This window comes from Trichoplusia ni, chromosome 26 (assembly GCF_003590095.1).
Source record: "Trichoplusia ni isolate ovarian cell line Hi5 chromosome 26, tn1, whole genome shotgun sequence".
NCBI lineage: Eukaryota > Metazoa > Arthropoda > Insecta > Lepidoptera > Noctuidae > Trichoplusia > Trichoplusia ni.
The window spans coordinates 2,343,224-2,356,180 of NC_039503.1; the positions used below are offsets into that span (position 1 = coordinate 2,343,224).

At 38.0% G+C, this 12,957-nt stretch overlaps 1 protein-coding gene across 1 annotated transcript; it reads left to right on the top strand.

Moving 5' to 3' along the window:
* Nucleotides 1–6,377: 6,377 nt before the first annotated feature.
* Nucleotides 6,378–12,899, top strand: LOC113505690 (serine protease snake-like). The gene is made up of 9 exons (XM_026888492.1): nucleotides 6,378–6,498; nucleotides 7,745–7,812; nucleotides 8,634–8,680; nucleotides 9,077–9,240; nucleotides 9,991–10,103; nucleotides 10,536–10,688; nucleotides 10,912–11,038; nucleotides 11,774–11,905; nucleotides 12,328–12,899. The coding sequence occupies exons 1-9, from the start codon at nucleotides 6,475–6,477 to the stop codon at nucleotides 12,514–12,516; spliced, it is 1,017 nt and encodes a 338-aa protein (XP_026744293.1). The 5' UTR covers nucleotides 6,378–6,474; the 3' UTR covers nucleotides 12,517–12,899.
* Nucleotides 12,900–12,957: the final 58 nt, after the last annotated feature.

Below are 12,957 nucleotides of genomic sequence, written 5' to 3' on the forward strand. Positions count from 1 at the left end.
AATGCAACACCTTACCAACTAAACTACCAAAATTAATGACGAAACATCGAATTTATCAAATGTATAATGTTTCATCTTATAGATGTTTTCATAATTATTTAAAAACGGTTTACCCACGCATAGCACGAAAACCATTTAGAATCGCGTCCAATCCGTGTCGGCTCATGATTAAGGACTCCGGTTGGGTCCGAATCTAGTCGGGCGATCTATATAAATATGCGTGAGAAATCCGTAATTAAATAATTAAAAATCTGAATGCAAAAATTGGTAGCTTCAAATCATGAATAAGGTTTTTGGGGTGAATAGAATTTTTTTCTTTAACAAGTTCGGTGCGGTATCGGGTTGATTGTATCTGATGCTCATCTTTCCTCCGGTGCGGGGTAAAAATTACTGTGCTAGCCGCTGGTGCGGGACAGATATATTTGGTCTCCCAATGAATATGAATGAGACAGTTAGTGTTTTGGAATTGCCTCGTTAAATAGATAATATAGGTTCGAAAAAATTGCATCGGGTTCTTACGACCCGATGCCGACTGAAGCAATATTTTTTACGTCTAGTGCGTTCATCGGTTCTAAACGACCCGATGCCCGATGACCCGATAGACGCACTAGATTACATGCTAGTTGAGCTAGTGAGGTGCGTGTGTTTCGATGCGTTTTTATGCAACTGAACTGAATATGAAGCGATCCAGGAAAATGTTGTTTGAGCGAAGGTCCCCCAAGACAAATAATATTGGGTAAACAGAATATGTATGATAATGCCAACCCGTCAACTGGTCAAACATTACACGTCGAAAATACTGCAGTTAGCAATCCCCAGCCACCACATTGACCCTCACCATAAACCAGTACAGCTCATAGTGAACGAATACAAATATTGGAACAGAAAAGAATTCAGCCAGCTTACGGTATAATTAATTTTACATGTTCAAAAAAAAACATATCATACATTTTATCGATGACGATGTTTTTTTTTTATCATCCACAGCACTAAAAACTTATCGATACTTTTAATAACCAGTGCGGATAACGGATCCTTAAGATCCGACAGACAATTCCTTTATTTACAAACAAACCATTCAGTGCATCTACCTACGATTTCAGCCTTTTATTGAGTGTTTATTTGTCAACATATTGAAATAAAAGAAAATGCTTTAATCATTATATCTATAAAGATAAGTCCACCTAAACCAATGTAAGTCGATCGGATCTTTTTGACCCACCAACGCACCAGGAACAAGTCGTGCTTCGGATATAATAGACCCCATGCCGCACCAACTGAAAGTAATCAAATTTGACTAACGCAGTGAACGTGTTAAACGGAATCGGTAAGACTTTTCTAATCGATTTGACGACCTGTCAAAAGGTTACCCTAACAACGAACGGAGCATAAATATGATAACTTTTAACTGTATCACAGGAACAATAATGCTGTTCTCGTGTAATTAAACAAACTTATGAGAAATTATTAAAAGTAGCTTTAAACCTGTAGTTTTTAAATGGAATTTTTCACCCCTCAAGTCTTATTCATCACGTTCAACTCCAACGAGTTACAATTTATTCAATTTTCGGTCGCCACTTTGAAATTCTGTACTGCTTATGTCACTATCACATTGAAGAATACAACAACACCAAATTTTAAATGCCATATTTAAAATAAATAAAGAAAAATACATTGTGTCAATTTTATTTCACCTGCACGGATAGCCGAGAGGTTGAGGTCACGTCAAACCCGCTGTGCGCTACGTGTCGCGGTATCGACCCACAAGGACAAGTATTAGTGTGATCCACGAATGCTTGTCCTGAGTCTGGATGTCTTTGTGCATGTGATATGAATGTTTGTGAAACCTCCGCGACATAAGGAATTGCAATTTTACAAGGAGTGGATCGCCCGATCATTTCCCGACAAAGAGTTGTCATTTGATCCCATAAATTTCATCAATTTGGCTTAGTATTTTTTTAATCGAAGTCAGTTGTATATTTTAATTGTTAAAACACTATTATCACAGCTATGCTACACATCTTTGCATGACAAAACGACATTGTTTTCGCACAGCTTCGACGGAAACCCGCAAACTTTGCCACAGCATCGCAACTGAATAGGACACATTCCCCACGCACATGTCTAGTAGAAAACATTCTTATACTGACTTAAACTACAAATATACCCATTGTTGGTTAGGTAGTTTTGGGAGGCCATCAGTCCAGCACTTCAGAAGCGTGAAGGCTTCCGGGACGATTGCATGCTTTCCCGGTATATAATAAATAGCTTTTCCGCGGTGAAACGCTAATAACTTCAACCCACATCGAGGGCACGGCGGGGGGATATGTCGGACTTCCACCGACTAAAAACACCCCGGGCCCGTTCCACTGCTTTAGCCAGATCACGGGACCACTTGCGCATACTCTGCGCGACTCTGGCTGGCACTAGTCCTTTGGACTCCTTCTCGTAGGTGTAAAAAGCCTATCCTGCACTCCTGATAAGAACAGGTACGCAGGACGACGCGCCCGTCTCCTTGGCCTGCTGGCTGATCGAGAGCCAGGGTGCAATCATGAGTTCATCATCATCCTAGCTATTTCCCAACTGTATTGGATGCAGCTAAGTACCAGTGTTTTACAAATAGCGACTGCCTATCTGACCTCCTCAACCCAGATACCTGGTCAACACGATACCTCTTAGTTAGACTGGTTGTTAGACTTTCAAGCTTCTGACTACCTGTAACGACTGTCGAAGATGTATGAATAACATGCCCACAATTTAACATGCCTTCCAAAACCCAGGGGACTCATTATGAGTGAGATGTGTCCGTTCCACGGACCGACCGTGTCAAGCGTAGCTTAACCCTTCCAGTTATTTATTTATTATCGCTATGGTTAGTTGTTTATAACAAGGCATTAGATTTTTATTAACATGTAACAATGCTTATTTGACACAGCTTTACAACGATCGGATTGATTCGGTTCAGTAAGAATACAATAGGGTTTTATTATACGATGCACAGTAAATTGGGCAACTGTTGATTTTGATTGCCGGTTGCTGTGAATCTTGAGCACGACAACCAGTGAGATGGTGGTTTTTGGGGCAGATATTCTGCAATTGAGAAGCTTTTAATGTTCAACAGTGGACGAGTGTGGGAAGATGATGATGATGATGATTCTGCAGTTACATGCAACGATGATATTATTGTTTTACTAACAAAAACATAGGTACAACCGACTTCAAATAAAAAACTACTAAGCCAAACTCGATGAATTTTTATGGCATCAAATCACAGCTATTTCAGGTCAATAAAAAATAGAATAAAAAAAATCAGTTCATCCAGTTCGAAGTTCTGAGGAACTTATAAATGTAACAAAATACCAACTAATGGAGAACCTCTTTCTCTTTGAAGTCGTATGAAAATGATAAACTCTTAGTCAATTCGTAATTATATTTTTACTTCAGGCTGTCAAAGAATAAAAATTTTTCGTCTATGAAAATCGTGAAATAAAGTGTCAAAATGTCTAATAAACAAGTACCAGTTAGGTACTTTTTGGGTGTATGACGATCGAAGGAGATTAATTAGTTCATCAGACATATTTCAGTATCTCATGAACAGTGATAGATAGACAGTTGAGGGGGTGTAGTCAGTTATGACGGCCAAAGATTTGATGGGTGACCAATTCCTTTGGCAAATTTTCTTGAGCCAATTTTTACCGATCCGTTATTTCTGTCGCTCAAGTCTTGTAACGCGAGCAACTTAAAGTTGCCGGCCTCGCCAGCAAAAAGTAGCGTCGTGTGCAGCTTGCCTTCTAGATTAAACGTTTTAAATCAGTCCATGTTAACCCTTATCGCCTGATATTGAAACGGCCTGTTTAGGGATTGCATTTACAGAAAAAATGTATTTGGAACCAAACATAGTTTTCGTTGTATTTATTTTATTTGTTTGTAATTTTTCAGTTTTGTGTAGCATCAATGATGGTATGTTGTCATTTATTATTTATATTTAAAATAAACATAAAAATACTAACAAATCAGATACCTTTACAAAATTTCCAAAAGAAAATTTTAGTTATCGCTGCATGTAGTAGTCTACGTATTATTCAAACGCTTAATTCAAAATTAACTTCTTGATGAAATTTAACACATTTTATCGAACTCTATGTTACTGCTGCTCCCTGTTCTTATCCATGCAAGAACATGACTACAGAGTTTCATTAAGTTCTTAAAACGGACAGAGATAACGGTTCAAACCTAAATCTTGTTTTTTAATAGGGATGATGACATTATTTTTTTTGCAGTGTCCGTCTTGTAGTTTTTTGTATAATAATGGATTCGTTTTTTTTTAATTTGTCCGCAAACATAAATTGTCCAAATTACAGTGAATGAAACTTACGCGTGACGTCACGATTGAGTATAAATTTTACTCTATCGTTACGTCACAAGCCCCCTCTCCTAAACTTTAAAGCAGTTAATCTTTGTCAATTCTAGTTTTTCTGAAAAAGGAAAAAATACGTGTCTCATACTTTTCAATTATCTAACTGAGGGACTAATGAGATTTTTTCTTTTTATACCCAGTCATCATCCCTATTATACTAGCTGTAATTCAAATTACTGACTTCAGTTTACAGCGGGCGATGGTTCTCGTTACCGTGGGAATTCCGGGATTAAATGAACCATTAGCCCCCGGCCCCTCTTAAAACCAAAATTTCCAAAAACCACTGTGCACATATTTAATAGGAATGATGACTGGGTACAAAAAGAAAAAATCTCATTAGTCCCTCAGTAAGATAATTGAAAAGTATGAGACACGTATTTTTTCCTTTTTCAGAAAAACTAGAATTGACAAAGATTAACTGCTTTAAAGTTTAGGAGAGGGGGCTTGTGACGTAACGATAGAGTAAAATTTATACTCAATCGTGACTATTGTGATAATTTGGTCAATTTACGTTTGCGGGACAAATTAAACAATACGTATCCATTATTATATTATACAAAAAACTACAAGAAGGACACTGCAAAAAAATTGTCATCATCCCTATTATTAAACACTCTTTTTTCTTTTTATCTCATCATTAAAAAAGTAACGAAGATAAAAAGCATAGAATCTAAGTATGATAGTTAAGCTAAAATCACTCCCTAGTAAAAAACGTACTGGTAAGTGACGTCACACGAGAATCTAAATAGCCGCACTCTCTTCATGTTTTATGTACGAGATAAATGGAAAATTTGATCCATTACTGTTTGAATATCTGTTTGTCAAATACTCTATTATTATTATTAAGAAAGTTATTTCAATAGTATAGTTCATCATTAGAATGCTGTACAGCGGTATGATGATGTTCCAGGAGCAATGATGCGCATGTGTATCAGGCTAACTTATTGCCTATGTATATCAGAATTATCAGAAAATTACATATTAAAACAGTTGCTGGAATTTAGACCTGCAACTATGTGCATAATAATTCAATCTTTGAAACCCTAGTTCACATAAATACTTAGACCTTTGTTTAGTCCTAGCTACCGCATTAGGTTAAGTAACCTGTAATGGTAGATTAGTGTGATAATTAAATAAATAAATGATGTCAAAGAAAAGAAGAAAAAGCAAATTAGGTTTAAAAAATGAATATAAAACGCCATTTTATCTCAATGAACGTCATAAAGATGTCAACCCATTATAAAAGGAGAACAAATGCATGTTTTATTTAAAATTCAATTTGAAATAAAATCTTAATGCTGACATGTTTCCTATTATTGTAAACAAAGCTATTTAATGATAGTTTTACTGATAAAAAGAAATAACACGTGTATATTAAATAACCGTTAATAAAACGAATTGCAATTGTTAACTAAACAACGATGAGGCGCGGTTTTGTCTGAACTTTAATATTATATTAGGTATCACAATTTTCGTGCAACGGATTCATGGTTAATTGATAACAGTTATTTAACGGGATCACGCGACTAGTTTCAATCCTAAACTGAGTCCTTTATCCAAAAATACGCGTGAGTAAACATTGAACATATCAAAATCTTTTTTTTTTCAAGTTGGCCGTTTTGTAGACAATTTCAAAACGTTACAATATTGACTTCCACGGTTCCAAAATGTCATTCTTATGGAGAAGAACTGGCAAATTATTACTCCTTATTCACAAAATGACTTTGTTTAGGAATTAATAGAAAATATCGTAATTTTATGTGTTATTTAATAAGCCGAAAGCGCAGCGTGGCAGATAAATTTATTTAATTTATTTATTAATTATAACTAAAGGCAAACTAAACAATGGATAAATTTGAACGCCTGTTCAGTGACCTCCTTAGCTTAGTTTCTAAAGCCATTGGCCTTGTACATTTTCATCCGTTCACGACGTATATTATTATGTTGTTTCAAGAAAATAACTATGGCTTATATTTTCAGGAGACGATTGTATCCTGAAAGATGGATCGAAAGGCACCTGCAGGAGTTTATCAAACTGCTCAAACACTTTCAAAGAAATGCTGAGATTCAGCTTTCCAAACGTAATAATATTATAATCATTTTCCACAACTTTCACACAACGCCATCTAGTATCAAACTTAGCAAAGCCTGTATCATGAGTACTAGACGACTGATAAACATACTAATATAATATTTCTAAAACCCTAAAACGGCGGCAATATAATAACCTTCTTCTATTTTTGAGCCGTTTGGGGTCGAAACGTTCGGGACATGGGGACCAGGTGCACGAGTTCTTTATAAAGAACTCGCAAAGCGTTTGGTCGACTCTACACGTGATCAGAAGGCTGGTCTATATTTTGCCCAAAGAATTAGCATTGCTTTACAACGTGGCAATACAGCCAGCCCTCTGGGCACGCTTCCCGACTTTGGCAGGGATGAAGATGTCTTTTTTGACGCTTTGTAAATAATGTATATTTTTCTTTTTATATAGATATAGTTTTAAAAATGTAAATATTAGTTTAGTTTAATTTATAGTAATAAATAGGTTGAATGTTTAAAAAAAAATATTTCTAAATACATACATAATATAGATAAATTACACCCAGGCATAGAACAAATGATCTCCCGAACAGATTGAACGATTCCAAATTAGTTTGTTTTGTATTGAAGTTGAATTATATGCGAGTGTTTAAAAGTTGTGGGTTTTAAAAATTCTTAACTAATGTCACTTTTACTACACGTGCATCACGTGCCGCGGTTTCAATCCCTGCATAGAATAGAACAAGCATTTCTGTGATCCACGATTGCTTGTTCTGAGTCTGGGTGTCTTTGTGCATGCGACTTGAATGTTTGGGAACCCGCGACACAAGGATAAAACTCCTGGCTGCGGGAGTAGAAACATTTTCCACCATATTTTCAGTGCCGGCGTAAGGGCCACTGACACCCCGGGCGATAATATTGTGGCGCCCACTTGAGGGAAGCAATATCAAGTGTTAGTTTTTTTCTGATCCCAAGTAAAATTATATTAAGATTTTCATCTTTCCTTTAGCGTTACGTTTGGCGGTGGAAATATTCCACCTCTAGCGTAGAGCACAGTTCTGAGGGTTTGCGCCAGGAGAGGCAAGAGACTCCAACTTCAGACCTTGGCGCCCCCCAGAATTTGTCGCCCTGGGCCTTGGCCCCATCACGCCCCCCCTAACGCCGGCACTGCTTATTTTTGTTTTCTTTTTCGATCAAGACTTATACAAACGCCCCTGAGTGGTTGTCTTAGGAGCGGATTTCCTGTGTGGCATTCACTTGTTACTAAACCTGTTTTCTCCTTTCCAGTTGTGCTCATTCACCGGCTGGAACCCCTTAATCTGTTGTTTAGACTGCAGCTACATCACAGAACAAGAGTAAGCATCTTCTTTTCTATTCTATTCTGTACATAATATATCAAATAAACTATCATTCTGTCAGGGTGTTGATGAATGGAAAGCGATACTGCTATAATCATCATCATCCACAGCCTTTGTCCTCCCACTGCTGGGCATAGGCCTCCCCTATCTTGTGATTTTTTTTACGGTCCTGTGCCAGCCTCATCCAGACTCGACCCGAGACCTTTACTATACACGGTGATTTTTTTGTCGTCTTACAAAAGTAGCCCAGTTCATGTATCCGACGTAAAATACCCCTAGGCGCGATTATTATTTTTTATCATCAACTAAGATAATAAGTACGAAGAAAAATTAAACAAGAGAAATCTGAAAATACTCTTAAAAATGATCAAAACGCCGCCGCCCGCACCCCTCACCATTGTTACAAGGCTCGGACCGCACTCGCAACAGAGCTGTGTTTCTAAAAAACTACGAATTGTATAAAATAATACAAATAATATTGAATTAAAATTGCATTTTAAATTTATTCAAATTTCATAAATACCTATTTTTTTATCATGAACGTGTTCTAGTCATTGGAGACATGAACTGGGCTGCTTTTGTAAGACGACTAAAAAATCACGGTGTATTATCGACCCATCTTGCTCCCGGATGACCGATGCTTCTTTTACCTTGCCTCACCATTCTGTCACCGCCTTAGTCCACCTGCCGTCACTTATCCTTTAATCATATCCAATGTGGTGCTACAATGGTGACATCATTGACGCCAGACAGCAACTGTCAAGAGTACTAGATAACAGATTAACATATTAAGAAATGTTATTATGATTATATTTCAGGTATACTCCTGATTTCTTGGTAGACGGGTACAACGAAGCGAATGAGAGTGAGTTTTTCCCATTCTATTAAATAGTTATCGGTGATAGGTTAAGCTACACTTGACTCGGTCGGTCCGTAAATGGGTGATCTATGTCATAACATTTGGGTCATTGCTGTTATTTATGCATCGATATCACAGTCGTTGCGAATCTAGTAAGTCTGACAACCGGTCTAACTAAGGGGTATCGTGTTACCCAGGGAACTGGGTTAAAGAGGTCAGATAGGCAGTCGCTCCTTGTAAAACACTGGTACTTAGCTGAATCCGGTTAGACTGGAAGCCGTCCCCAAAATAGTTATAAAAAAGGCTTTTATGTTTTATGTTATAATCGTTTTTTTTCCGGAAGTTCGGCTGACAACAGGTTTCTAGCGACAGCTTTTTTTAAATAAAACCTTGTATTTTCAGAATGCCTTGAAGAATACTATGAAAAATTTCCGTGCCGCGAATACGGAGGGGATTTCGAGCAATTAGATGATACCGTGCTCTGCGAGAGGCAACCAAGGTCAAGGTCACCATTTCCAGTTGAATCTGGCGGAGGGACTGCCATAAAAGCGGTGTATCCTCACATGGTTTGCATTTTCTTTTAATTATAACCTTAAAAATAAAACAAACGATTCCCGCTGTGAGGAATTCAAACCTTGTGTTTCGGGGGTTTTCACAAACATACAAATCGCGTGCACAAAGACACCCAGACTCAGAACAAGCGTTCGTGGATCACTCAATTTATGCTTGTTCGCGAGGATCCACGTCGCGGACAGTGGGTTTGGAGTGGTGACCTCAACCACTCGGCTATCCGTGCAGTCAGATTTCATTGCAACGCAGGCAAGATACCAATGTGACCTTTAGGTTACATGTAATTTCTTAACTATCGCGGATTAAATCCCCGCTTAGGACAAGCACTTATGTCGTTTATCTCTTGTTCTGAGTATGGATGTCGTTGTGCATGTGACTTGATTGTTTAGCAAACCTCACGCAACACATTAATCATATTACAGACTATATAAATTTACAAATTGATTGTGTTATGTATTATTTATTAACGGAGACCTCGGAACCTTCTCTAACCCCTTGAACATCATCATTCCCCTGCCCTTATCACCATTATTTTATTCGAGGTCAGCGCAACATGTCTTCTTCCATTCTTCCATACCTTTCTATCTGACTTCATCTCACAAGCTAAACTCTTTGCTGCCATATCGTCTTTCACATAATCCATGCATCGTTTCTTTGGTCGTCTTCTTCCCCTATATCCATCCACATCTATCCTGGATTTAAAGTATTGAGAAAAAGTTTGTATTTTTAATTTTTCTCCTTTCCAGGCTCTTATAGGTTACGGTGTTGATCGATCTACGGCGCAGTGGATGTGCGGCGGGTCTATCATTACTCATAGGTACATCCTCACCGCGGCACATTGCATTTCGAGCCCAACGCTGTAAGTTAATCAAAAAGTGAACATTTCCGTACATTTGTGACAGTCTAATAGAAATGAAGAAATATTTTTCACTGCCCGTGTTGTAGTTCGATGTATAATGAGAGATACGTGTTTTTTTTTAATAAATTGATTAAATTATTGTGAATGGAACTTACCCGTGTCGTCTCAAATGTGTATAAATTTTACTATATTGATACGTCACAGGCCTGTTAATCTAGTGGCTGGTAACCCTGACTGCTATATCGGAGGTCGTGGGTTCGATTCCTACCCAAATGTCTGTGTTATAAGCACGATCATTTGTTTTGTATCTGGGTGTAATTCATCTTTATGTATTTACATCATTTGTCTAGTACTCATAATACAAGCTTTGCTTAGTTTGAGACTAGATAGCGTTATATGAAATCTTGGAATATATTATATTTTTCTTTTTAGGGGCGAAGTAAGATATGCTGCGCTCGGTGTTATGGCACGAACAGAGGATCCGTTCCTGTGGCAAATATACGACATAGTCAAAATAATGCCGTATCCGGAATACGAACCACCTTCCAAATACCATGATATCGCTCTTTTGGCCACAGGGGCCAGGTAAGTGGCGCCCACCGTGGGGCTTACCTATGTGAACAATATTGAGGCTAAATTATGTTTTTCATTTACATACAGTCGCCTCGTCGTTATAGGTAGTCAGAAGCTAGAAAGTCTGACAACTAAGAGGTATCGTATTGCTCAGATAACTAGGTTGAGTTAAGTAATAGGCTATAGGATGGTGATGATGATGATGATATATTTCAGAATACTTATTGCGTTTCAGAATAAGGTACAATCGTGATGTGTTGCCAGCATGTCTGAATAGAAAAGACCATTTGCCAAGAATAGCGACAGTCACGGGATGGGGAGCTCTGGGACGGCGAAAACCATTGACTGAAGTGTTGCAAACTGTAAGTATTATTAAACTTGTCAATCGACTTCATAATGAAGTCACGTTAAATTCCACAGTGCCTTAAATCTCGTCTCTTTGACCAATGCGTCCTGTGAACTCTGGCCTATGGTGCCGAGACATGGACGCTAGTGCTCGCCTCTACAATAAACTACCTCTCATCAAACTCCAACACCGAGTCGGTAATGTGGATATCCGAAAACGAACCAAAGTTTGAGACGTCGGTGACACAATTACGAGGCTGAAGTGGAGCTGGGCAGGCCACTTGGCCAGACGAAGTGACGGTAGGTGGACTGAGGCGGTGACAGAATGGTGGCCAAGACAAGACAAAAGAGGCGTCGGTCGTCCGGGAGCAAAATGGAGAGATGATATAGTAAAGGTCTCGGGACGAGTCTGGATGAGGCTAGCACTGGACCGTAGAAATTGGCAGAAAGGGGAGGCCTATGCCCAGCAGTCGGAGGATTAAGGCTGTTTATGATGATGATGAACCGACTTCAAAAAAGTAGAGGTTCTCAATAAATTCGCCCGTATCTTTTTATGTTTATCGTATTTTCGGACTAGATAGACACATTTTGTTGATTTTTAATTTCATGTGAAATAACTATCAGGTCCCATAAAGTTTAGCTCAGTAGTTTTTTTATTTGAACTTAGGTTTTAAGCCCATTTTTTTTAAATTTAGAGTTGGCTTTATGTATTTAACCCATAATTACTTTAGTCAAACTTTTTTCCTTTGTAGGTGGCCGTCTATAATTATCCTGATGACGAATGCGCCGAGGCATACCCAGAGCATAGGCATTTAGAGACTGGGTATGACCCTGAGACACAAGCTTGCTATGGTGACCAGGAGCATGAGAGCGATACTTGTGAGGTATGTATCGAAATCGTAATCGATGTCGAAATCAATTAATCATATATTTTATCAATATTGAAGTCGAGGAAAATCGAATGTTTGCTCGAAATTGCGGTCACAATGTATTCACTGTCAAAGCTAAAATGTTTTTTATAGTAGAAATAATAACTCGTTATGAAATTGTATTGAATGTCGATAATCTAGACCTATAGTGCGTTCGAATTTGTAGCCGATATGAAAATTTATACAAACTAAATTTAAATTGATGTTACAAAGATTATCGATGATCAAGTCAATATTAATGATGGCGGAAGGGGATTTGCAATCGATTCGAATATTTGACGACCCGTCGTTGTCTTCAAAACTTATTAAAAATATTGAAAGAATAGAACACAATCGAAATGGATACGTTTGCTGTAATAAACCTTTTTTATTTACAGGGCGACAGCGGCGGGCCCCTACAAGTAATAGCAAAGAACAAAGATGAAAGAGAAAAATGTTTTCACACCGTCTATGGTGTTACGTCATACGGCAAAGCTTGTGGTTACGTTGGTAGCTCTGGACTGTACACCCGGGTCTCTGCTTACGTATCATGGATCGAAAGCATTACTGGTGATCTTGTGGTATAGAAAATGTAAAACAAGATAATGGATTTGTAGATAAGGTACTAGCGTTATAGAAATACTTGGATGTATGGAAATGACCCACGACACAAGGATTAAAATGCTTTTTGCGGGAGTCGAAAAAAAACAATTTAGAAAAAAAATACTATATTAGTAGAAATTGGTATAAGCATGGCAACACCGATTGTAGGGGACTACCAGAGATATAATACATAGAATGAAGACTGAAAATAAAATGTCATTTCCCTACATTATACGGATAACCGACACTGATGACCTCAATCGGTTACCAGTGACACCATGCCAATATAAGCAACACAACGACAAGCGTTTATATGATCCACGAATGCTTGTCCTGAGTCTGGATGTCTTTGTGCATGTGATTTGAATGTTTGTGAAACCTCCCGCGATATAAGGATACATATTCTATAGTGTGCATGTAGTCTA